Source organism: Myxocyprinus asiaticus, chromosome 3 (genome assembly GCF_019703515.2).
Source record: "Myxocyprinus asiaticus isolate MX2 ecotype Aquarium Trade chromosome 3, UBuf_Myxa_2, whole genome shotgun sequence".
Classification (NCBI taxonomy): domain Eukaryota; kingdom Metazoa; phylum Chordata; class Actinopteri; order Cypriniformes; family Catostomidae; genus Myxocyprinus; species Myxocyprinus asiaticus.
In genome coordinates this window covers 20,429,786-20,457,086 of record NC_059346.1, presented here as the reverse complement: position 1 = coordinate 20,457,086, position 27,301 = coordinate 20,429,786, and the positions used below count along the sequence as shown (strand labels likewise).

Here is a 27,301-nt window from a genome sequence, read left to right as displayed (position 1 = left end):
AACATGAGGCGATGACATGACGGTGAAATTAGAATGGTTCTGGTGACAGAGGTAAATCTAACATAATTTATATATTTATAGAAATTGCCTATATGGGATGGACCACTGCTACGCCCAGTTCCTTGAGAGCGAACGTAATTGTCGACCAGCCAGAGTTTTTCATTCACTTTGTGCTGTAGCTTCCTACTATTCACATCTGAAACAAAGAACGAAAGCGTTATTTCAGCTCTCTTGTCTTTGGGCCATCCACCACTCAGCAAACGCACGCACATAAACAAACAACTGACAGTATTTACACACCAAACTTACACACAGCTTAACGAGTAAACACACACATTCACTTCACACACAAGTCCTCATAACTGCAGCTACTGTATATGAGGCACTGCCTAATTTTGTGTATTTGAGTGTCAGATAATCAGATGAATGCTGGGACAGGTTTACCCCAGGGAACTTCCCAAAAGTGATGTAAAATGTCCCTTTATGTGATTTTAAATTTCGACAACTAAATTAGTTAATGTTTCCAATTTTCCCCATAATACATTGGTGCATCATCCTGTACATGCTGTTCAGAATGAGAATGAGCTTTATTGCCAAGTATGCTTACACATACAAGGAATTTGTCTTGGTGACAGAAGCTTCCAGTGCATAAACAATACAATAACAAGACAGAGATAATAAAAAAATAGAATAAAAATAAAAAGCGAATAGAAAATATAAGTATATATAGAAATACACAATAAGACAAATATATATATATATATATATATATATATATATATATATATATATATATATATATATATATACAACGTATGTTCAAATCTGTTATATAGAGAGGGTAGACAAGGGAATGTAATGGCAGAAGAGGTAGGATATGTTGGATAAATATAAATAGACTAAGCTGTGTATTGCACATAATTATTGCTCAATGGGGCAGTTTTAACTGTTCATGAGATGGATAGCCTGAGGGAAAAAACTGTTGTGCCTGACAGTTCTGGTGCTCAGTGCTCTATAGCGCCGGCCAGAAGGCAACAGTTGAAAAAGGTAGTAGGCTGGGTGACTTTTTTCAGCCCTTTTCCTCACTCAGCAGTCCAAACTGTCCTTTGTAGTCTTCTGATGTCCAATTTCATAGCTGAACCAAACCAGACAGTTACTGAAGTGCAGAGGACAGACTCAATGACTGCTGAGTAGAACTGTATCAGCAGAGCCTGTGGCAGGTTGAACTTCCTCAACTGGCGAAGGAAGTACAAATTCTGCTGGCCCTTTTTCACAATGGAGTCAATGTGGGTCTCCCACTTCATGTCCTGTGAGATGGTAGAGCCCAGGAACCTGAATGACTCCACTGCTGCCACAGTGCTGTTCAGAATGGTGAGCGGGGTCAATGTTGGGGTGTCCACTATCATCTCCACTGTTTTGAGCGTGTTCAGCTCCAGGTTGTTTTCACTGCACCAGAACTTCTGTATGCAGACTCATCATCATCCTGGATGAGGCCGATGACAGTAGTGTCATCTGCAAACTTCAGGAGCTTGACAGAGGGGACCTTGGCTGTGCAGTCATTTGTGTACAGGGAGAAGAGTAGTGGGGAGAGTACACGTCCCTGGGGAAAACAAGTGCTGATCATACAGGTGCTGGAAGTGAATTTCCCCCATCTCACTAACTGCTGCCTATCTGTCAGAAAGCTGGTGATCTACTAACAGATAGAGGTGGGAACAGAGAGTTGGTTTAATTTAGTCCAGAGAATAGCTATGATTATGGTGTTGAAAGCCGAACTGAAGTCCACAAAGAGGATCCTTGCATATATGTCCCTGGTCTGTCCAGATGTTGCAGGATATGATGCAATCCATGTTGACTGAATCATACACAGACCTGTTTGCTCTAAGCAAATTGAAGGGGATCCAGAAAGGGTCCAGTCCTTCAGGTGGGCCAACACCAGTCTCTCAAATGACTTCATGATCACAGACGTCAGAGCGACGGGTCTGTAGTCATTAAGTCCTGTGATTTAAAAAAAAAAAAATTTTTGGGACAGGGATGATGGTGGAGCATTTGAAGCAGCAGGGAACTTCACGCTGCTCCAGTGATCGTTTGTTCATATTGTTCTTAAAGACCCAATAAAATCAAAATGAATGTTTTTCTGCTTTTAGTCCATATCTTTTAGCTTTAAGGTCACCTACATTTGCTGAGCATTTTATTAGGAACACCTGTACATCTACTTATTTATGCGATTATCTATTTAGCCAATCGTGTGGCAGCAGTGCAATGCATAAAATCATGCAGATATGGATTAGGAGCTTCAGTTAATTTTTACATCAACCATCAGAATGGGGACAATTTTATCTCAGTGATTTAGACCATGGCACGATTGTTGGTGCCAGATGGGCTAGTTTGAGTATTTCTGTAACTGCTGATCTCCTGGGATTTTTCACGCACAGCAGTCTCTAGAGTTTACTCAGAATAGTGCCAAAAAATAAAAAATAAAATAAAAAATAAAAATCCAGTGAGTGGCAGTTCTGCGGACGGAAACACCATGTTGATGAGAGAAGTCAACGGAGAATGGCTAGTTTGGTTTGAGCTGACAGAAGGCTACAGTAACTCAGATAACCACTCTGTTCTATTGTGGTGAATAGAAAAGCATCTCAGAATGCACAACACATCGAATCTTGAGGCAGATGGGCTACAACAGCAGAAGACTACGTCAGGATTCACTTCTGTCAGCCAAGAACAAAAAGCAGAGGCTACAGTAGGCACAAGCTCACAAAAAACTGGACAGTTGAAGACTGAAAAAATGTAGCCTGGTCTGATGAATCTTGATTTCTGCTGAGACACACAGATGGTACAGTCAGAATTTGGTGCCAACAGAATGAATCCATGGACCCAACCTGCCTTGTGTCAACAGACCAGGCTGGTGGTGGTGATATAATGGTGTAGGGAATGTTGTCTTGGCACACTTTGTTATTACCAACAGTTATTACCAATCAATCATCACTTGAATGCCACAGCCTATTTGAGTATTGTTGCTGACCATGTGCATCTCTTCATGGCCACCATTTACCCATCTTCTAATGGCTACTTCCAGCATGATAATGCATCATGTCACAAAGCAAATGTCTTCTCAAACTGGTTTCATGAACATGACAATGAGTTCACTGTTCTTCAGTGGCTTTCCCAGTCACAGGATCTAAATCCAATTGAACAACTTTGGGATGTGAAAGAACAGGAGATTCGCAGCATTAATGCGCAACTGACAAATTTGCAGAAATTGCATGATGCAATCATCCCAACATGGACCAGAATCTCAAAGGAATGTTTCCAAAATCTTATGGAATCCATGCAACAAAGAACTGAGGCTGTTTTGAAAGCACAGGGAGGCCCTATCCAGTATTAGCATAGTGTTCATAATAAAGTGATCAGTGAGTGTATATGCTAGCATACTTCTAAATCTTGACAAACTTTGTTTTCAGAAAATATTAGCATTTAAAATCTGCAGTCTCTCTCTTCCAACTAAAAAGACTCAGGAACATCCATGAAGTCTCATTGAGGTTGAGAAACCTTGTCCAATCAAATGCTTTCTAGAACAAGAATGCACCCTCCCCCCTACAACTGTTCAGTGCATCTCGCCGTGTTCCAACTGGGGCTGATCATGCTTTTGAAGGGAGCACAATCCATGCTATAGGGTCATTCCAAACAGATTTTGCACTTAAAACTGCTTAAAAATTGTGTTCTGACTGACCACTATCACTACATTAATTCATTAACTTCTGGTAGAGTGAACGCTGGCGTGTTTGTCTGCCGCTGCTCTCCGGGTTCTTTTCAATGTTTTTAGATGCCTGGCTGAATCCTGGCGAACAAATGGTCCTGGGGGATCTAACACTGCCAGGCTGTGACATTTTAAATTCCCAACGGACTTCAGGGCAAAGAGTTTTTAGAAACACTTTTAAATGCAGTACACTGCCTATGGACATGTATTCCTGCTTTCTGTGCAGTTGTTTACAGACCTCCCAGATTTAATAAGGACTTCATCCAACAATTTTTGGAATTTCTCTCTGGACTGGTGTCTCGTGGTGACAGACTCCTGATTCTTGGGGATTTTAATATTCATGTACGCTGTCCATCAAAACCTCTGGTAAATGAATTTATCTCCCTCACTGAGTCTTTAAATTTTGTAAGACATGTCACTGGTCCTACTCATAATATAAGTCATACATTAGATCTTTTGTTATCTTATGGTCTTTCTGTATCCAACTTAGAGGTATTAGATATTGGCATTTCTGACCATTATTCAGTAATGTTTGAGTCTGTCTTTAGTTGTCCTCTGCCTACTTTTTCTCACCCCTTACGTCACTCCTGGTCCATTCACCCTTCTATTGCCAAACTGTTTTCAGAATTTTATCTAACTCATTTCACAGATGATGTCATAGCTGGACTCAACACCGAATCGTTGGTTGAAGCTTTTAATAAATCTTGTACTTTTACACTTGATAATGTCGCTCCGCTTAAGTCAAGGAGAGTTAAGGGCGTTTCACAGCCTTGGCTAAATGACGTCAACCGCGCTCTCAGACAAGAATGCAGAAAAGTTGAGCATAATTGGAAAAGAGACAAGCTTCAGGTCTCTTTTGACATTTCAAAGGAGTGTTTAACTAACTATCTTTTACATTTCTAACATCTTTTAAACATTGGCTGGCAAACAATTTCTTACAATTAAATGAAAGCAAAACTGAAGTTCTGATTTGATGTTCCTCCATGTCCTCCTTACCTGTCCTGGTTGCCCAGTTAGGTCCTCTGTTGTCGAATGTACAAGATCATGTGAGGAGTCTTGGAGTGATTTTAGACTCATCGTTACTTTTCAATAAGCAGATCAGTGCTGTTGTCAAGGGTAGCTTTTTCCACCTGAGATCTATCGCTAAAATAAAACATTTTCTTTCCCATAAAGACTTGAAAATTGTAATCCACTCACTTATCATGGTTAGACTGCTGTAACTCATTGTACATTGGTCTGCCCCAAACTGTGTTATCCCGCCTACAGCTAATTCAAAACGCAGCAGCTAGGCTTTTAACAGGCTCAAGAAAGAGGGATCACATTTCCCCGGCTTTATTGTCTCTACACTGGCTTCCTGTGAAATTCAGGGTCAATTTTAAAATTCAGATTTATTTTTTTTGTCTACAAGGCACTATCTGGTCTCGCACCCCAATATATCAGTAACCTTCTACACCCTTACTCCCACACCAGAGCACTCAGATCTTCTGATCAACTTTTATTGAGGGTTCCTCGTTGCCGCTATAGATCTAAGGGTGACCGTGCCTTTTCTGTGATAGGTTTTAATCTATAGAATAGTCTCCCTTTCCATGTGAGGTCAGCTTCATCATTAGCCATTTTTAAATCTTCTTTAAAAACATATTTTTATTCTGTAGCATTTGAATAGATCATTGAATAGTTTGAAATGGATAAATACATGATGTTCTATTTAAATGTTTTTATTTTATTATGTTTTATATTTAACTTTAAATCAATCTGTTTTTATATCACTCTGTCATTTTGTTTGTTTGATCTGTAAAGCACTTTGGGTCAACTTCTGTTGTTTTTAAATGTGCTCTATAAATAAAGGTTGACTTGACTTGACTATCACCTTTCAGCCATCTGAATCTCTCACAGTGGAGGGTAATTTTCTTCAAAGGAAATAGGGCATTATCACTTCTGAATGGGATGCACTCAATGCAGGGCGGGATGCAAGGAAAGTGCATGTATATTTTTGGTGCAGTAGGAGGTTTCTTGGGATGTACAGCTCAATACAGTGTATTGTGATTCAAAACAAGGATATATAATTTTTTTACTCACTTTTGTTCATATTCATCTCTTCCCATTCATTTGTATGGTATCCGCAAATGGTGACTAACTGTCATATCACACTAATTGACCATTACGCTCTTTCCTATGATAGAGCCGTGGAGGTTGTTATCTTAGTAAATAAAAGAATCTCTGATCGAACTGTGCTGGTCAAGGCACTTCACTGGGACTTTAAGTGTAGCTTCCACCATCATTAAAACTGTTAACTGTTTTACAGGTAACAGACGAATGCTTCACAAACTTTCTATTCACTTCCACTTACTATAGGCTCTACTTTAGCTCAGTTAAAGCTATGTTTTTTCCATTCCTAGCTCTAGGCATGAAAAATACAAGTAAACGTCAAATCATACCCAAGATCAAATTACAAATTCTTTACGCTGATGGTGAGTAAATATAAAAATATACAGCTAATAACAATATTTATTTTAAAATATGTCTGTTTTTCTGATTCAGACTGTTGCTGATTATTTTTTATCTGCAGTCTTACTATAAACACTTGCATCTTAAAGCCATTTTGAATTGGTCCATATCATCTTGTAATAACAATATACGTGCAGCCATTTAGAGAATATGACACCATTTTAAGAGTGTAAACAAAACAATAAACAATGAAAAAAGTCTCCTACAGATCCAAACAAAATGTTTCATCCACTGTGAAATGCAAATCTTTCATCATACATCTCGGAATGGTTACGCTATCAGAACAGATGTCATTTGTGACAGCTCTTTACATTCTTTCATACCATCTGACCAATAATGAAGCATATAGACTGAGGTTCTATAAGGGTGCCTACACTGGAGAAAGCTCTGATGGAGCATTTGACAGATAGGAATGTGTATGTTTTGAGGGAGTGGAAAGAACTGTGTCAGTTTGAAATTAAGCAGGAATAGAGCTAATTGGATTTCCGAAAGCACAACTAGACCCACCTCTCTAAGATACTCATTGATCAACGGATACCTACGTCACACACTGCAAAGTTACTGCAAAAGTTTAAATGTTCTCAACTTTTGGTCGTAGTGATGGAATGTCACTTTGACAAACTCTTGCATTTTTCCCAGTCTAATCTCATTAAAATGATGTGACTGTGGTGACATTTTTTTGCAAAATGATATTACATGGTTCATTACAGGTATTGTGTCAGTTCTGAGGTGAAATGTCCACTGTGTGGTGCTAAAAGAGTGTTAAATGTTTAAATGTTTAAACAAGAGGCCTCCCTACCCTAAACCTTAAACCTAAAACTAACTGATAGTGTCATAACAGCAAATGTGAGGTGAAATAAGCAATTGAAACCATGTCATTTTGTGATGCTTCTATGATACTTTTGACTCACGTGTTGACTCCCATGCTCTTCAGGACTCCTTTGCTTTACATGCTTGTTTTAGTGATGCACTTTATCATACAGTGCAATTTTATCACAGTCTAACAAGCATGTAAATTTAATTGGTTATGTAATGCAAACATTAAAATGTATCACATTACAATCAATATAGTGAAAGTGTTTTGATGACATAAGACAACATTGTGTGAGGAACAGGGCAAAAGTAAATGCTTGTAAACTGATAATCTGCCATTTTACATATGATTTGTGTGAAAGGGAAAAGTAGTTATTTTAGTGGCTATAGTATTGATTTATTTTTACTGACAAACTGTTGCAATATATACAACGAGCCACGTAAAAATAATTTTGCAAATAATTTAGGTATAGTAATGCGATTCTATGTGACCAGGTTGTTTTTTTCCTCTACGTCCTTCTGAAGCACCATACCCACCGAAATCAATGCATATGCAGCATTCTCTGATGCTAGTAAAGAGGAACCTTAATTGAATATACCAAAAATACCCAGAGTGTATATCTCTGATACCCCAGCAATGGTAAATATTAGTGAGGAGCCCGCCTTACGGTCGATTTGGTCAGCAAACACCTCTCCATAGATCATCCAGTATGGCATGAAGAAGATGTTGCGTGCCAGCATCCAGGAAGGGTCTTCATTGGGATTGAGGATGGCCTGCCGTGCCACCCCGAAACTCATCAGCACCACCAACATGATGATCACAAAATACATCATGTCTATCATCTACATTCACCCCGAAATAATTACGAAGGTGAAAAGTAAGGGAAAGAGAAAGATCAACAGTGTTAGAGTCCATGTTAGGATGTTTATGTATTCTGAGAATGTTGCATTCTTTTTCATTTAAAAACATGTTCTTTGTTTTCAGAGTTTTATTTAACTAAATGATCAGTCCCCCTCACCATCTTGCCGATCATCATGACATATGGACCCAGATATTTGTTCACTCCGAAGATGTCAAGCAGGCGTATGTACCAATAAATGATATTGACACAGTAGATGACCCTCCCGTAGCTCATCAGGGGTGGGTCTTGTAGGCGGAGCACCATCCCAATGGAGAAGATGAGGATGGCCATGAGGTCAGTAATGTTCCAGTATTCTTGTAACCACACTTTGACCTTCTGCAGGAGCTTCCCTGGCTCTGACATGAGGATCTAAGAGACAGGAACAATGATACAGCAAAGAGCTCTGAAAGGGACAGACACGAACTCTGAGGCAAAAAATTGTGTTGACTGAATTCCAGAAGAGGGCAGTAGAATACTTTCACTGAGGGAGCAACTTTTTTTCTCCTGAACAGTAAATAAAATTGTGAAGGTTGCTGAAATGCTGTCACAACTAACTCTAAACAAACAGTTATATATATATATATATATATATATATATATATATATATATATATATATATATATATATATATATATATATATTTGAACAACAGCCATTTAATTATATACCAATTTAGTTAATAGACATTACTTTCCCCCTACACCTCAGGATTCAAAGTTTTACAGTTAAACAGAGATGCTTAGGAAACAATACAGAGAAATAATCTTTTCTCTCTCACCTCTCTCATCTTTTCAATGCCATTGGTGAAGACGTAGGCAATGACAATCCACTCCTGGGGAGAGGGCCACAGGTCCATCTTCACCAACACAATATAGTTGAAGAGCATCAAGTACCCTACATAGGCCAACTGTGAGAAGACAGAGAACATCACAATAAGGTAAAAAAAAAAATATTTTGTTGATTTTTTCCTGTTTTAGCTCAAACAATGAACGGTATCTGTGACATTCACTACGAATGCATTCTGCCCATGATAATGTTACAGAAGCTCTTCTTCTCACATAAGCATGTTGTGTTAAATCTTTCATAAATCACTTTGCTCTGAGAACACCGTAAGGCTGATATTTGTAGGGTTACACTTTGGATTTTAGGAACAGGAGGGACATTTTTTTAATAATTTTTTTTTTATACCTCTTTATTTTACTAAGAAAAACAAAACAAAAAGTGGCTGTTTTTCTTCTGCAACATAATGTGTTTTAGAGAACAGTAGATAGAGTGATATACACTCTCACCAGTGCAGCACAGAAATGTGGCTCAGTATAAACATTACAGCGTGACTGTGTGATTGGATTGGAAAGAGAGAGTGTACAAGCAAAGAGAAAAATGAGTTGAAAAGAGAGAGTAAATAATAAAGAGACACAGCACACAGAGCAGAATTTTTCCATCTTTAGGAGCCTAGAGATTTGTCAGATTCGTGGCCTATATTTAAAACATAGATGAGACTAAATAAAAAAGAAAAAACCCTGCCAGCATTTGAACATTCCCCTCCCCCTAGACCTGATATGGATTTCTCCACTTTATTTTCAACTGAAACATTTCACAAGACAATTTCCTAAAGAAATTCACTCACATGGTACTGTATTTTGTCTAACCCTATGTGTCCACTGGCACAGAAAAAAAAAAAAAACCCTACTTAATATCGCACAAAATGCCAGACATCTGCTGTTTAATGGTGTGTCTGTAAAATGTACAGTAAGTGTTTGTCTTTTAATATAATCTATGATTGCTTTGCTTTCAATAAACAATCAAATAAATCATCTACACTCACTGAGCACTTTATTAGGAACACCTGATCAACTACTTATTCATGTGATTATCAAATCAGCCAATCATGTGGCAGCAGTGCAATGAATAAGATCATGCAGATATGGGTCAGGAGCTTCAGTTAATGTTCACATCAACCATCAGAATGGGGAAAAAATTTGATCTCAGTGATTTCGACTGTGTCATGTTTGTTGGTGCCAGATGGGCTGGTCTGAGGATTTCTGTCTGCTGATCTCTTAGGATTTTCATGCACAACAGTCTCTAGAGTTTACTCAGAATGGTGCCAAAAACAAAAAACATGTGAGCAGCAGTTCTGCGGATCAAAATGCTTTGTTGATGAGAGAGTTCAACGGAGAATGGTCAGACTGGTTCGAGCTGACAGAAAGGCTACTGTAACTCAGATAACCATTCTGTATAATTGTAGTGAGCAAAATAGCATCTCAGAATGCACAACACATCGAACCTTGAGGCGGATGGGCTACAACAGCAGAAGACCACGTCTGGCACTTTTTTAGGACCATAGTGTTCCTAATAAATTTTCTCAACTTTTTAATGCTTGCTCCACTCCGCTTTTACTTTGCTTTTCAGTGGACACGAACAGTAAGGCAGGTACTCAATGATTATATAGATCTGATATGCTAAGTACATGATGCAATACTGTGTGTTGTTTTGTTTTTACTGAATGAGGGCATAGCTGGGCTTATACCGTGTGAAACCAGAACTTGACAATAGGAGCGTTGTAAAACTCGTAAATTTTGCGTCCCAGTGGAATCAGTCGATGGCGGTTCTGCACCTCTGCCACCTGTTTCTTGCGGGATGCTTCTGTACTCACATTTCCCAGCATGGCCTGAGCAAAGTACAGTGGATAGAAAAATAGAGAGAGAGAGAGAGAGAGAGAGAGAGAAAACATTGCTTCTGCATACTATTTACATATTATGACTTCTCACCCAGAATTGCATGCAGCTGTTTCAAACACTGCAAAGCAATATTGAGTGCTGAGGCTGGTGACATATTCAGTATGAGCTGGGCATTGATGATTTTGCCTGGGAATGGTCATGGGTAAGGAGAGAGAGAGAGAGAGAGAGAGAGAGAGAGAGAGAGAGAAAGAGCGAGAGAGAGAGAGAGAGAGAGAGAGAGAGAGAGAAAGGAGAATGAAAATGCCCAGTGCTATGGGTTATTTGGACATATCCTTAATCCAAGAGTGGGGAGCTTATCCCATAAATGGAAAAATATGGCACACTCTTGGACATCATGGCAGAATTGTATTGCAACAACTTTTCTGCTGTTCAAGCTGTTAGGTAAAGCTGAGCTGCTGAGCTCCAGTACAATCTACACACCTTCTAAATGCAATGAAATACAGTTTGTTTATTTCACAGTTAATGTCCACAGACAGCCCTAATTTTGGCACTGGCATTTTAATGTTATCAGAGAAAAATATTGCTATAACAGTCTGTACAGTCTGGGAGAACATTCCAATAAATTGCAATACAATTTTCATCTTGTGTAGAAACCTCATATATCTGCAATATATTCATAGTGAAGTGAGGGGTAAAGCTTCCAGTTTTTGGAACTGTGTTGTACAAGATCAGATCAAACCCAGTCACTTGTCCAGATTCTTGGGAAATGTAGTCCTTTTCAGATGTTTAGGCCAAGTAACTTTTGGACTACATCTCAAATAAATGTTTTGGGATGATCTGTTTCTTAAGAGCAACACTTGATAGTTCACATTGGAAGATTGAGCGACGATCTCTGTGCGGTTTTGTGTGAAAGTAGGGAGGTAAACTCTCGTTAAAATTATAAGTGAAAGTTGTATTCATGGAGATGGCAGATAAAGTCAGCTAACATAATGCAATGGAAAGACGTGCCTTTAACATGCACAATGGTGCCGTAGCTGCATGAATGATAAAGACACAGGCAGCATTCAGTCACAGTACCGTACTTTAGACGAGACCCTTGCTAAAAGAAAAGAAGCAGAGAGGAGACAAGGACAGAGGCAGACGGAGACACGATACAACTCCACAACCACGCGTCTTTGCTTTGACAACGAGGAACGAAGAGAAAGGGCGATGTGGCAGAGGGGGTGTGGTGGGGGAAATCAGAAAAGGGGCAGGGTTGGTAAGGTTCTCTATGAAAAGGAGCTACGGACTCAAAAAACAACAAATTAGAAGCGTTGTTAGGAGGCCAAATTGGGGGTAGGACTTCCACAGAGCACAGCAGAGCAGATGTGCCTAAGTATGTGTGAACGTGTGTGTGTGCGCGCGCGAGTGTGCTAGACTATAAGCTAAGAAACGAGGCTAAGGTGGGTGCTCTCACCACGGAGTTGTACTGCGTCTCACAGTAAGATCTTACTGTGAACTCCATGTCCTCCTCCTCTTTCTCTTTAGCTTGTTTCTCAGGTTCATCCACATCCTTCTCTTGCAGGTAGGTGTCCTGATCCTGAGGCATATATGACATTTCATCCTTATTTTTAAACTCAAGGCTTAATATGGAAGGGGGAAGAAGCAGGCCCAGGATAACCTGTTGGATACAACAGACAAAAATAAAACACAGAGCATGAGAGAAAAATCCATTACTGCTTTTTATTCGACAGTCTACAACCAGTTGCACTTGACCAGTTGTTTCTGGAATAAAGGCACTGTTAGACACCAATTTTTCTCTGTTGTGCAACAACAGCTACTGTGAGAACACACCAATCTAACCACTAAACCAAAGACAGAAGATAGAGATGGCTGAAAACCCTGTATAGTTTATTTATCAGGGGCTGGCAAATATCTGTCTAAGAATGTATTTAAACTAAAGGTTGAAGCTTTGACCGTTTACATGGGTATAAGAATTTATTTCTGATCGATACATCAGACAAATATGCTGAATTTATTCCTCTGACAAAGGGCCCATTTCATTAATCTACTAAAAGTGCCCTCATTGACCTTCCCTTAAGACTTGGCAATATTTCTCCTCAACCTTACATGAATCACTACAAACAGATCTGAAAGAATGTCTGTTTGGTGTAAAATTCCCAAAATCAAATACTCTTTGCCTTACCTCTTTAATCTATTTTTCAACAACCTTTCCAACCTGTGTCAGATACAGCTCAGATCTGATTCCTTGACATTCCTTCGTTTCTCTCCTCTAACACCTGACCATTAAAGTGAAATCATTATTAACGTTTTGCTGCTTTTAGTCCAAATCTGTTAGCTTTAAGGTCATATATATATATATATATCTATATATATATATATATATAGATATATATATATGCTAGTTTACTTCTAAATGTGGACAAAACAAATTTCAGAAGGTATAAGCATTTAAAATCTGCAGTCTCTCTCTTTCAGCTAAAGTTTCAGGAAAATCCATGACATCACATATACGTTGAGAAACCTTGTCCAATCAAATGTTTTCTAGAACGAGAACGCACCCTCCCCCTACAACTGTCAGTGTGTCTGGCTGTGTTCTAACTGGTGCTGATCAGACACTTCGAAGTGAGCACAATCTATGCTGTTGGGTTGTTTCAAATAGAAATTCCAATAAGAATCGCTTAAAAAGTGAGTTCTGACTGACCATTATCACATTTCAGCCATCTGAAGCTCTCACAGTGGAGGGTAATTGTCTTTTTGAATAGGGCATAGGGATGATCACTTTTGAATGGGAAACGCCAATGGGGAGCTGAATGCGAGGAATGTTTATTATATTTTTTGTGCAGCTGAGGTTTCTCTGGTAAGCGTCTCTGGCGTGAGCAGCACGGTGGAAAAGGATATACAGGTATGTCAAATCACCAAAATGAACTGCGCTCATCAATGCACTTCAGAGTGACTTTAAAGGATAGTTCACCCAAAAATACTTACCCTCATGTTGTTCCAAAGCCATATGACTTTCTTCAGTGGAACACAAAAAGAGTTAGGCAGAATGATGGATTGTCAATTTTTGTAATTTTTATTGAATGTAAAAAAAGAAGCAATGAAAGTGAATGGTGTCTGAGACTAACATATTGCCTGTCATTTTCTTTTGTGTTCCTTGGAAGAAAGAGAGTCATAAGGGTGTGGAACAACACAAGGGTAAGAAAATTATTTAATTTATGGATGAACTATCCCTTTAAAGCTAATTTTAAGCACTTTGTGAATAATATGACCAGCCAATTTAATTTGTGTGTCTTCACACACACCAACTTTTCCTTTCGTTTTGGTGTCTCCTGAAGAAAGAAATATAATTTCAATGATCTGTGGGTCACTTTTTCAAATGTCAGCACAGCTATTAGAGTACTGAAACTGAGCACTTAATATGCTGCATAAGTTGCTGGCCTCATGGTTGATGGGGGTAAATGCAAAAACGATGACAGATTCACCCATCAAAAGATCAATTAAATGTCACTAAATGTGACCCTAATAAGCAGTGATCAGTCACTCAGGCACCCTACTCCACAGAATATCGTAATCTGTGGAATATATATATATTTACAAAATATCAACAGAGAGTTAGTCCTGTGTAATAACTAATATTACAGTATGTACTGTATGTAACATGTCCATCACTGAGAGCCAAGTATCCTCCCAGGTCTGACCTTCAGGCCAGAGTTCTTGCGCATTCGCAGACGTCCCATCCACATGTCAGTGAGGAGCATCTGGCTGCAGGTGTGTGCAATGAAGTCCCTGTGCTTGGCAGCCACAGCCAGTTGCAGACAGGTGGCATTACTCCAGTTCTTCAGTTCGTAGGTCAACAGCTTCATGGCCATCTGTTCATCCTGCTTATAGGACTGATCCAGCAGCTCAACAGCCAACTGAGCAAACTCCCTGGCAGATAAAAAAAAACGATGGAATATTTCCATACCACAGACACATTCATAAAGTATGCACATAAGCATGCAAGATAATACTAGGGATGGGTCACAATTAGAGGTTGACAGGTACTGGATTTTTGCCAATAACAAAGGAAGATAACAGATTAATTGATAGTTTTTAAAATCGATTTATAGAATGCAAACAAAATGTCTTAGTCTGTCCTTACTATAATGGGCACACACACAGAGGCCACAAGAGTCCAAAATAAAAAAAATTCTAGATGCAGTTTATTGTTTAACCAAAATTCCAATAATAACCAGAAAATATTAAGATTTGGTGCATAACGTGGGACTTTTAACTGTAAACAAGCACGTAACACACCGTGGACTCTTATTCTGAAGTGGCGAGACTTGGCCCGTTACAATGCTCTGTATTAAGGATTAACTAAATTAAGCTTTTATAGCCTATATATTAATCATATTCAGGGTTTTGCAAATATATATATATATATATATATATATATGCACATATAATATATATACATATATATACAGTATATACAATATATATACATACAGTATATATATATATATATATATATATATATATATATATATATATATATATATATATATATACATACATATATACACATACATATATATACATACATATATATACACACACACACACACACATATATATATATATATACAGGTGCATCTCAATAAATTAGAATGTTGTGGAAAAGTTCATTTATTTCAGTAATTCAACTCAAATTGTGAAACTCGTGTATTAAATAAATTCAATGCACACAGACTGAAGTAGTTTAAGTCTTTGGTTCTTTTAATTGTGATGATTTTGGCTCACATTTAACAAAAACCCACCAATTCACTATCTCAACAAATTAGAATATGGTGACATGCCAATCAGCTAATCAACTCAAAACACCTGCAAAGGTTTCCTGAGCCTTCGAAATGGTCTCTCAGTTTGGTTCACTAGGCTACACAATTATGGGGAAGACTGCTGATCTGACAGTTGTCCAGAAGACAATCATTGACACCCTTCACAAGGAGGGTAAGCCACAAACATTCATTGCCAAAGAAGCTGGCTGTTCACAGAGTGCTGTATCCAAGCATGTTAACAGAAAGTTGAGTGGAAGGAAAAAGTGTGGAAGAAAAAGATGCACAACCAACCGAGAGAACCGCAGCCTTATGAGGATTGTCAAGCAAAATCGATTCAAGAATTTGGGTGAACTTCACAAGGAATGGGCTGGGGTCAAGGCATCAAGAGCCACCACACACAGACGTGTCAAGGAATTTGGCTACAGTTGTCGTATTCTTCTTGTTAAGCCACTCCTGAACCACAGACAATGTCAGAGGTGTCTTACCTGGGCTAAGGAGAGGAAGAACTGGACTGTTGCCCAGTGGTCCAAAGTCCTCTTTTCAGATGAGAGCAAGTTTTGTATTTCATTTGGAAACCAAGGTCCTAGAGTCTGGAGGAAGGGTGGAGAAGCTCATAGCCCAAGTTGCTTGAAGTCCAGTGTTAAGTTTCCACAGTCTGTGATGATTTGGGGTGCAATGTCATCTGCTGGTGTTGGTCCATTGTGTTTTTTGAAAACCAAAGTCACTGCACCCGTTTACCAAGAAATTTTGGAGCACTTCATGCTTCCTTCTGCTGACCAGCTTTTTAAAGATGCTGATTTCATTTTCCAGCAGGATTTGGCACCTGCCCACACTGCCAAAAGCACCAAAAGTTGGTTAAATGACCATGGTGTTGGTGTGCTTGACTGGCCAGCAAACTCACCAGACCTGAACCCCATAGAGAATTTATGGGGTATTGTCAAGAGGAAAATGAGAAACAAGAGACCAAAAAATGCAGATGAGCTGAAGGCCACTGTCAAAGAAACCTGGGCTTCCATACCACCTCAGCAGTGCCACAAACTGATCACCTCCATGCCACGCCGAATTGAGGCAGTAATTAAAGCAAAAGGAGCCCCTACCAAGTATTGAGTACATATACAGTAAATCAACATACTTTCCGGAAGGCCAACAATTCACTAAAAATGTTTTTTTTTAATTGGTCTTATGATGTATTCTAATTTGTTGAGATAGTGAATTGGTGGGTTTTTGTTAAATGTGAGCCAAAATCATCACAATTAAAAGACTTAAACTACTTCAGTCTGTGTGCACTGACTTTAATACACGAGTTTCACAATTTGAGTTGAATTACTGAAATAAATGAACTTTTCCACGACATTCTAATTTATTTAGATGCAACTGTGTGTGTGTGTGTGTGTGTGTGTATATATATATATATATATACAGGTGCATCTCAATAAATTAGAATGTCGTGGAAAAGTTCATTTATTTCATTAATTCAAATCAAATTGTGAAACTCGTGTATTAAATAAATTCAGTGCACACAGACTGAAGTAGTTTAAGTCTTTGGTTCTTTTAATTGTGATGATTTTGCCTCACATTTAACAAAAACCCACCAATTCACTATCTCAAAAAATTAGAATATGGTGACATGCCAATCAGCTAATCAACTCAAAACACCTGCAAAGGTTTCCTGAGCCTTCAGAATGGTCTCTCAGTTTGGTTCACTAGGCTACACAATCATGGGGAAGACTGCTGATCTGACAGTTGTCCAGAAGACAATCATTGACACCCTTCACAAGGAGGGTAAGCCACAAACATTCATTGCCAAAGAAGCTGGCTGTTCACAGAGTGCTGTAACCAAGCATGTTAACAGAAAGTTGAGTGGAAGGAAAAAGTGTGGAAGAAAAAGATGCACAACCAACCGAGAGAACTGCAGCCTTATGATTGTCAAGCAAAATCGATTCAAGAATTTGGGTGAACTTCACAAGGAATGGACTGAGGCTGGGGTCAAGGCATCAAGAGCCACCACACACAGACATGTCAAGGAATTTGGCTACAGTTGTCGTATTCCTCTTGTTAAGCCACTCCTGAACCACAGACAACATCAGAGGCATCTTACCTGGGCTAAGGAGAAGAAGAACTGGACTGTTGCCCAGTGGTCCAAAGTCCTCTTTTCAGATGAGAGCAAGTTTTGTATTTCATTTGGAAACCAAGGTCCTAGAGTCTGGAGGAAGGGTGGAGAAGCTCATAGCCCAAGTTGCTTGAAGTCCAGTGTTAAGTTTCCACAGTCTGTGATGATTTGGGGTGCAATGTCATCTGCTGGCGTTGGTCCATTGTGTTTTTTGAAAACCAAAGTCACTGCACCCGTTTACCAAGAAATTTTGGAGCACTTCATACTTCCTTCTGCTGACCAGCTTTTTAAAGATGCTGATTTCATTTTCCAGCAGGATTTGGCACCTGCCCACACTGCCAAAAGCACCAAAAGTTGGTTAAATGACCATGGTGTTGGTGTGCTTGACTGGCCAGCAAACTCACCAGACCTGAACCCCATAAAGAATCTATGGGGTATTGTCAAGAGGAAAATGTGAAACAAGAGACCAAAAAATGCAGATGAGCTGAAGGTCACTGTCAAAGAAACCTGGGCTTCCATACCACCTCAGCAGTGCCACAAACTGATCACCTCCATGCCACGCCGAATTGAGGCAGTAATTAAAGCAAAAGGAGCCCCTACCAAGTATTGAGTACATATACAGTAAATGAACATACTTTCCAGAAGGCCAACAATTCACTAAAAATGTTTTTTTTTATTGGTCTTATGATGTATTCTAATTTTTTGAGATAGTAAATTGGTGGGTTTTTGTTAAATGTGAGCCAAAATCATCACAATTAAAAGAACCAAAGACTTAAACTACTTCAGTCTGTGTGCATTGAATTTATTTAATACACGAGTTTCACAATTTGAGTTGAATTACTGAAATAAATGAACTTTTCCACGACATTCTAATTTATTGAGATGCACCTGTATATATACACATTCACACACACATACATACAGTGTATATATCACAGTACATACATACATACATACATACAGGGTTGGGAGGGTTACTTTTGAAATGTATTCCACTACAGATTACTCAAGGTCAGTAACGTATTGTAAATATTTTGGATTACTTCTTCAGCACTGGTAGATTTTTTCACTTGTTTTGACTATAAAAACTCTGCCAGTACAGTAAGACAAAATACACAAGTTAAAAATACATTCTCTGAAAAACCTAAATATCTTATGCAGTGTTGTTTCTTAAACAAGATCAATCAAATTGATCTTGATTTAAGGATTTTTTGATATTTTTACAGGAAAATAAGAAAATAATTATTAACAAGAATAAAATGTTTGCCCTAATATCAAAGGTCTTACTAGAAAAAAAGAAATTATGATCCAACGTGAATTTTCTTGATACAAAAATATGATCGTGCCTGGTAACATGTGCATGTAAAATGTCTAGAAATAGCATTTTAGCTTAGCGTAAAGCTGACAATTTACACAAAGTTTATTTCTATTTCTTCTGCTCCAAACTTACTTCTCCGTCTGCTCGTATGAATGTCACACATCATAAGAAAGTGTTTCACCGGTGTTCAAATGCACTTTAGATCGCATCGTTTATATGTATAAATGTTTTCCATCTGAAAGGACTAAATATTAAATTAAACAAATGACAATAAAATGCAAAGTAATCTCTTCAGTAATCAAAATACTTTTTGAATGTAACTGTATTCTAATTACCAATGATTTAAATTGTAACTGTAGTGGAATACAGTTACTAATATTTTGTATTTTAAATATGTAATCCTGTTACATGTATTCCATTACTCCCCAACCCTGTATATATATAATTCACCAGATAAGGTTTAATGAGGAATAAGGTTTATTATTATTGAAGACATGAAGTTGGAGATACAATGTATTTGCCCCTTGTTGACAAGGCAAGTTTCCATATGGTCACATTTTTCTTTGCATGCCATCACTTCAATTTAGAACACTTGATTATCTTATCAAAATAACAGAATATGCGTTGAAGTGAGGATACAAATATGGATAAATATTGTAAACGATGAAAGATTTAGATACAGCAAATACCCACAATGTCTCAGTGATTTTTAATTTACTTCTAGAGGCTGCTGTTATACTGTACAACCAAGCCGTTCTAACTGTAGATTCCTCCAGCGCCGGCCACAGAGGAACACGGAGTGAAAAAAACAAAAAAACAAAAAAAACAAATCACCAACTATTGCATACATTTTTGCCAGAAACCGATAGTTACTCCAGTCACAATGGCCGACTTCTCGTCCAACACTCAACCAGTCGATAATGAGGTGCACTAGATTATCTAGATTATCCACCTTCACTTGATTTTTTTTTTTAGCGCTGGTGCTTTGATTAGTGTGTTGACAGCATGCAGTGCCTTAGCTTTTAGACAGTTTGCATGGTAAAACCATAAAAATTGCATCTTTAAATTATCCCCTTTAAAGCCGCACTACCAAGAGACATGCATTTAGAAAAACGTCTTTAGGCATTCCGTCACATCTCATGCTGTTTTTTGAACGTCCCAACACAAGTGTTGCATTTTTAAGATGGCATGAAAAGTTGCTTCTTGAAAGCATCTTTAAAAAAAATTTTTTATCCCCCTTTCTCCCAATTTGGAATGCCCAATTCCCACTACTTAGTAAATCCTTATGGTTTCACGGTTACTCACCTCAATCCGGGTGGCAGAGGACAAGTCTCAGTTGCCTCTGCTTCTGAGACAGTCAATCTGCGCATCTTATCACGTGGCTCGTCATGCATGACACCACGGAGACTCCGCATGTGGAGGCTCATGCTACTCTCCGCGATCCATGCACAACTTACCACGCGCCCCATTGAGAGCGAGAACCACTAACCACGATCACAAGGAGGTTACCCCATGTGACTCTACCCTCCCTAGCAACCGGGCCAATTTGGATGCTTAGGAGACCTGGCTGGAGTCACTCAGCACACCCTGGATTCGAACTCGTGACTCAAGGGGTGTTAGTCATCGTCAATACTCGCTCGGCTACCCAGGCCCCCTTCTTAAAAGCATGTTAAAACCCTTGCGTTCTGTACCATTTCATTGAACTCCGTCTGGTCGTTTTGGAACACATAAACGTGTTCTTTGTAAACGACTCCTAAGAAACATGTTTGATGAAGGATTCCTTCAGGCAGCCCACAGACTATTCGATTATGACAATATGTAGTTTTACATATCAATCTCTACAAAAAAATAGTTTGTTTTATGTGTGCAAGCAGGATTAAATGGTCTCAAATACCAATACAAAGACACAAAGGCTGCAATTAGCACATTTATGAATTTTAAAGGAGTCTTTGTGGTCAGTCACTGTGCCTCTGATGGCAGACCAGTTTAGCACATAACAGATGGTCAAACTTCCCCACCCCAGAGAGCAATGGGAACAGGAAAGACTGGCCGTGTTTGAAATTTGGGTTGTTATGCAGGCAATAAAATTATGAATCAGACTGAAGATAAATCCTCATCTAAAATCTCATATGGGCTTTAATTTCATAAGTTAAACTGACCTTAAAACATCTGTTAAAAACTGCATGATCTGCATGAGTGCATTTCACACCTTGAGTTCTGATTGAGTTCCTGTGAGATGTCATCTACCATGTCGTTCTCTGATGCTTCATGAGCCATTGCCTTGCATAGCTTGCAGGCCACCAGTGCTTTTGCCATAGCCTCTTCTCCATGCTGCCAGAAGAACAAGGCCATCTTCTGCCGTTTCATCAGCACAGCCCAGACCATCAGCTCATGGAACGGGAAGGGGAAATGATTGATTTCCGGGTCATCCAGGTCGATGTCTACCTCCTCCTCACGCTTCCGTGTGGTCTTCTGACGCCCTCTTCTAATGGGCATGTCATCCTATTATGGATGAAATATATTTTCTTTATTCATTTAGTATTTTAATGATATTTTCTCATGTCTGAAAATGACTAAAGCACAACTCTGAGTAATTAAATACAAACAACCAGTAAAGTGCCTCTTTTATATTTCCAAAGATGCCACTAAAAGTAATAGGACCAGTACAAGTACTAGAACCTGTAAACAAACATTAAAAGATAATTGTAGGTAGTTGAAATGTTTAGAATTGTGTTTGTAAAACCTCTGAACATGCAATACAAGAAGCAATTTCATTGTGAACCTTCATTACTTCAAACCTCTAAATAAAATAGGGAGCTTAAACAAAACAGTTTCAATAAAACTCAGAGGGGATTTTATTGGAAAGCAGCAGGATGAAATGAAGAAATAAGTCTCACCTCCATTCCAAGCAGCTTTAGGGCTTTTGGCTAAAAAACACACACAAACATAAGCACACATACAGAACAAAAATAGTAAGACATGTTAGAATTTTTTTTATAATTGTACCATCCTTCATAAACATGAAAATAGTGAATCCTCTTGTTTCTAAGAGCATGGCATGTTTAATGTGTAAATGTGATTCTTCATGCCATGCAATGATAAATTTAAGAGTATCTTTCTGGTAGCACTGTAGATGTCTGATCTATTTTAAGCCTATACTGGAGTATATGTAGAACGGTCTGTGCGTATATGCAAATAAGATAAAATGTTCTCACAATATTGAAGGGTATATGCTCACACATGTACACTCACAGAAACACATCAACACATTCGGGAAATCCACTATTTCAGATAAACAGTTCCTGTAACATTGACATGATGGAGCCGTGATGATTTTTCACCTCTCTGTGACTCCGTTCTGAGTCAGAGGGTAGAGATATGTGTTTTAGATCCCTGAGCCTTCTGAGGTGCTAAAGTGTGCGAGGAATTTAGATATCATCCAGGTGTCAGTGGCTTGAGAATTTGCCTTGGCATATTGCACAGCTGCAGTAGCTCTGTATGTAAAATTCTCTCTGCACTGAATATCTATGTTGTGTTAATTCCATATGCCATCTCTCTGTGTCTCTGATGGGAAATATGTTCTCTGCCATATTTCCCCAGGTGGGTCATGCTGATAAAGCAAACTGAGTGAAACAAATTACAAATTTTCTCTGAAAGTATGTTTTCATTCATGGGAACCTGAGAGAATAATCCCAAAGTTGAAAAGGAAACATTTTTCTAAACATTTTAAGGAAGGTATATTTACACAGCAGAAGTCAAAGTACATTTCTATAGGTCATCACAAAACAATGTTTAAAAGAGGTGTTTTTACAAGTTAAATAACATACTCTCTTAGGTCCAAAAAGATTGTGATAGAGGGTCCGAAATCTCTTCCTGGTATAATTGCAGCGATAGGCTCCACCCATGAGGTATTCAATCACCAATCCAATGTCGATCAGGCTAATGCGGTAGTCAGGGGGGAGGTTACCCTGAAAGCAGAGAGGTTACTTATGGTGACACTGCACACCAGCCAACAGTTGTGGCTAAGAAACTGACAAATGGTCAGACATGACTCATGCACTCAACTACATACACACCGCTTTCACACTAACACACCCATACACTCTAACGTATTGCTAGAAGCAATCAATTTAATTAAAGAAGAATGGCTGATTCACCTTGAGGTAGATCCAACTGAACCCTGGATATTCTTGCTTGGAAAGAACACACAAGGTCAGTGAGACAGAATCATTTTAAAGGAACAGACAGCCCACTGAGACCAAGCAAGTCTAGAATCAGGTTTGGTGCCATATTGAACTGACCATAAGAAAATACCTCTAAACAATAATGAAGGCAAACAATGCCTCATTGGCTAGTTTAATGATTTTTCACATAATGCCAACATTAGTGAGCTTTTCCAATTAGAGACTCCTTATCAGGTTGTTGAAATTTAGATTGTAAATGAACGACATGAAGAGAACATGAAGTCCTTAGATTCCTCCTTTCATTAGATCTACTGGCCAAATCCATCTCATCATCCCACATCCAGACCATGATAACTAGACTCTGCTCTGGCTTAACAATTATCAATGCAGAACCCACACTAGATCTTCTAAGCTGAGCTAATTACTTCAACCTCAGCAAGTACCACAATGTGCTTCAACGGGCTGATCTGAATCAGCAGTGGAACTGCATTTATGCAAAGACATCTGAATGTAATGTTACTCTTCATGGGCATGCAAGATTTGTTCCCTCAAATGCCCAGATAGAAAAGTTAGAGAACATTTTTTTGACAAAGAACAGACTAGATACAAACCCCACGATGTACCTGTGAGTCATTTCTATTTTTTAAGAAGAGATTCCAGTATTTGGATATCCACAAAAGTCACTATAAGACTACAGAAATCACCACTGTTCACACAGAATGCAACCAAGCACCTCATTATGTAATGGAAAATTAACTAAAGAATAGTGCAAAGAGTAAGCTGATGTAACATCCCAAGACATTTTAATGTAATGTTAGCCTCCATGGACAAACAAGATTTGTTCCCTCAAATGCCCAGATAGAAAAGTTACATAAAGAGTAGATAAAATCCTCAGTGTACATGAGAAGAATCACTTCTCATTTTAAAGAGCAGACTAGATAAAAAAAAAACAAATGTACCTGCAATATATATATATATATATATATATATATATATATATATATATATATATAAAGAGATTACAGTATTTAGATATGCACAAATGTCACTGTAAGACTACAGATATCAACACAGTGAACAAAGAAGGCAACCAAGCACCCTATTATGTCTCGAAAAATGCACTAAGGAATAGTAATTAAGAAAAATGAACTATACACTAGAAACTTAAGAAGCAACAAACCCAGTGTTCTGACTGTATTATAGTCTGAAAATCACTGAAACAAGCAGAGAGGACATGGACAGAAACAAAGTAAGCAACTAATTGGCCAAATCTGTCTGTCAAGCTAAGAGAAGCAGAAAAGACACCTTTGCTAAATATACAACACATCTAAGACTAATCTACCAACTACACACACACTCTGACCTACACATCCACTCACACACATGCATACACAGACATTCACACACATGCATACAGAAACACACACTCAGCTGCATGCATGGTGAATTCTTACCTTTTTCACATCTCTGACGAGGTGGTACAAGGTGTTGGACGGCCCATGCCTCTATTACAGCCAAACAGAAACACATTTAACCTTTCACAATCTCCCCCAACATACAAACACATCTCAACATATTATTTAAAAACACACAGCAGAAAATTGCAGTTGTTACCTTAAGCAGTTATACATGATCTGACCCATAAAGGGGTCATATGTCATACATTTTTATTTTTTTTTTATTTTTATTTCTACTCAGAATTTTTCATAACCACTTTCCACACTCTTTCTGAGCTTTAGAATCAAACAGCCTTTTTTTTTTTTTTTTTGCAGCTGTGCTTTTAAAACATTTCTCCCTTTGCATATGAAATAAGCAACAGCGCTTAGCGCTTTCTCCTGCTTGTGGGATTGCTGTTCTGTCAAATATAGTTTTAAAAGCCCCCACCCTTCAATGACCATATCTTTGCAAAGCCTGAAATGCAATGTGGCAGGATCATAAAATCCATGCTGAAATGTGAATGTAAAATGTAAGACTATGTGACAAAGTTGCCAAAGTTTGAGTTGTTTTTGGAGCTTAGTTTCAATAAATGCTCTTGTTGGCCAGGCAAGAAGATTTTCATTGTATAATGAACTATTATCTCAAATGATCAAGGAAAATGTGATTCCTATGACCCCTTCAAATATTTCTTTCTTGCTGTAATCCACTGTAAATTGATAGACTTGACCCACATAAAGTTGATAGAAAGTCATATCAATTAATATTCATGAATAAAACCAGTTAATTTTAAGGGATAGTTTACCCAAAAATGAAAACTCTCATCATTTACTCTCTCTCATGCCATCCCAAATGAGTATGACTTTCTTTCTTCTGCTGAACACAAATGAAGATTTTTACAAGAAAATCTTAGCTCTGTAGGTCCATACAATGCAAAAGACAGCATAAAAGTAATCCACATGACTAGAGTGGTTAAAGGAGCAATATGTAGCATTGACATCAAGTGTTTAAAATACACTGGGTACAGCAGTCCAAATTCAAAATTTTGGAGAGAGTTGTCTCCCGCCCCCTCCTCCCCTGACTCAAAGCTTATGTGGGTTGCCAGGCTGAGGACACGCAACAGGAATGAGCAAACTTACAATGGCAAGCGACGAGCCTTACACTGTAAGTTGATCAGCTAATGTATAAGTTTGCAATGTTTTTATTGTTTGCAAATTAAAAACTCTGTCAATGTTAGCTAGATGTATTGCTGGCTTCAATGGCTGCAGCGCGCAGTGTTGCCCGCTAACTTGTTTCAAATCTGGCAACCTGGGGAGTCGAAATACTATTGGGAAATGGGCAGTGGGCAGGATCACACAAACCAAAACACAAACAGAAATTCTGGCCCAGATCAGACATTTCAAAGTAGAATATACTGGCTGTAGCATTGTTTTCAGAGAAGCCAGTATTTCATCTTAGCATGTTTCCTAAATCTCTGATAACATATGGTAATTTTATGCTTTGGTACAGTAAATATATTACATATTGCACCTTTAAGTTAATGTCTTCTAAAGTGATATGATCGCTTTGGGTGAGAAACAGATCAATATTTAAATCCCTTTTTTTTTTTTTTTTTACTATAAATCTCCACTTTCACTTTATTTTATATTCTGAAAGTGAAAGTGAAGATTTATAGTGAAAAAGAGTTATATTTTAGTCTGTTCTCACCCAAAACAGATTGGATCACTTCATAAGACATACAACAGGTATATTAAACCACTTGAGTCACATGGATTACTTTTATGCTGCCTTTATGTGCTTTTTGGAGTTTCAAATGTCTGGCCACCATTCACTTGCATTGCATGGACCTACAAAGCAGATATTTTCTTCTAAAAATCTTTGTGTTCTGCAGAAAAAGAAAGTCATACACATCTGTGATGGCATGAGGGGTGAGTAAATTATGAGAGAATTTTCAATTTTGGCTGAACTATTTCTTTAAAAGTTACCAAAACAAGCATATTTTTAGGTTAACCAACAAAACATGTTTGACAGTGCATTAGCTTAAGTTATCATTTTCACTACAGATGTGTGTGTGTTTGTATAAAGTAAACCTGTTTCTGCTTCAGAGATGGAAGTAGCTGCATTACCGTATTATATAGCTCTTCGAGTCTGGAAAGCGTCAGGAAACGGTGCATGCTCACTCCATTCTCTATCAGCAACTTCACAAAGTCCACTCTGTCCAGTACCAGCGCATCCAACATAGACTGCTCTAGAGAACCCACCTGAGCAGAAACAAATGAAGCTTACAGGTCTAGGACCAGGGTTGGGGAGTAATGAAATACATGTAATGGGATTACATATTTAAAATACAAAATATAAGTAACTGTATTCCCATACAGTTACAATTTAAATAATTGGTATTTAGAATACAGTTACATTCAAAAAGTATTTTGATTACTGAAGAGATTACTTTGCATTTTATTGTCATTTGTTTCGTTTAATATTTAGTCCTTTCAGATGGAAAAATGTATACATATAAATGATGCGATCCAAAGAGCGTTTGAGCAGCAGTGAAACACTTTCTTATGATGTGTTACATTCATACGAGTAGACAGAGAAGTACGTTTGAAGTAAGTTTGGAGCAGAAGAAATAGAAATAAACCTTGTGTAAATTGTCAGCTTTATGCTAAGCTAAAATGCTATTTCTAGACATTTTACATGCAAGTTACCAGGCATGATCATATTTTTTTTATCAAGAAAATTCACGTTGGATCATAATTAATTTTTTTCTAGTAAG

General features: G+C 38.2%; 1 protein-coding gene across 6 annotated transcripts in view; it reads right to left on the bottom strand.

The window, feature by feature from the left end:
- Positions 1 to 27,301, bottom strand: part of trpm3 (transient receptor potential cation channel, subfamily M, member 3) — a 212,716-nt gene that overhangs the window by 10,679 nt on the left and 174,736 nt on the right. For 3 of the 6 annotated variants that reach the window (XM_051660259.1, XM_051660264.1, XM_051660273.1), the window contains 13 exons: positions 26,652 to 26,786; positions 24,546 to 24,596; positions 23,065 to 23,100; positions 22,735 to 22,875; positions 21,805 to 21,834; positions 21,117 to 21,409; positions 14,358 to 14,586; positions 12,113 to 12,316; positions 10,506 to 10,646; positions 8,757 to 8,885; positions 8,095 to 8,346; positions 7,744 to 7,918; positions 89 to 196 (listed from right to left, as the gene is read on the bottom strand). In XM_051660259.1, the coding sequence (XP_051516219.1) occupies positions 89 to 196; positions 7,744 to 7,918; positions 8,095 to 8,346; positions 8,757 to 8,885; positions 10,506 to 10,646; positions 12,113 to 12,316; positions 14,358 to 14,586; positions 21,117 to 21,409; positions 21,805 to 21,834; positions 22,735 to 22,875; positions 23,065 to 23,100; positions 24,546 to 24,596; positions 26,652 to 26,786 (1,924 nt within the window). The remainder of the gene's footprint in view (positions 1 to 88; positions 197 to 7,743; positions 7,919 to 8,094; positions 8,347 to 8,756; positions 8,886 to 10,505; positions 10,647 to 12,112; positions 12,317 to 14,357; positions 14,587 to 21,116; positions 21,410 to 21,804; positions 21,835 to 22,734; positions 22,876 to 23,064; positions 23,101 to 24,545; positions 24,597 to 26,651; positions 26,787 to 27,301) is intronic. The other 3 variants (XM_051660288.1, XM_051660280.1, XM_051660296.1) reach the window with 3 other exon arrangements.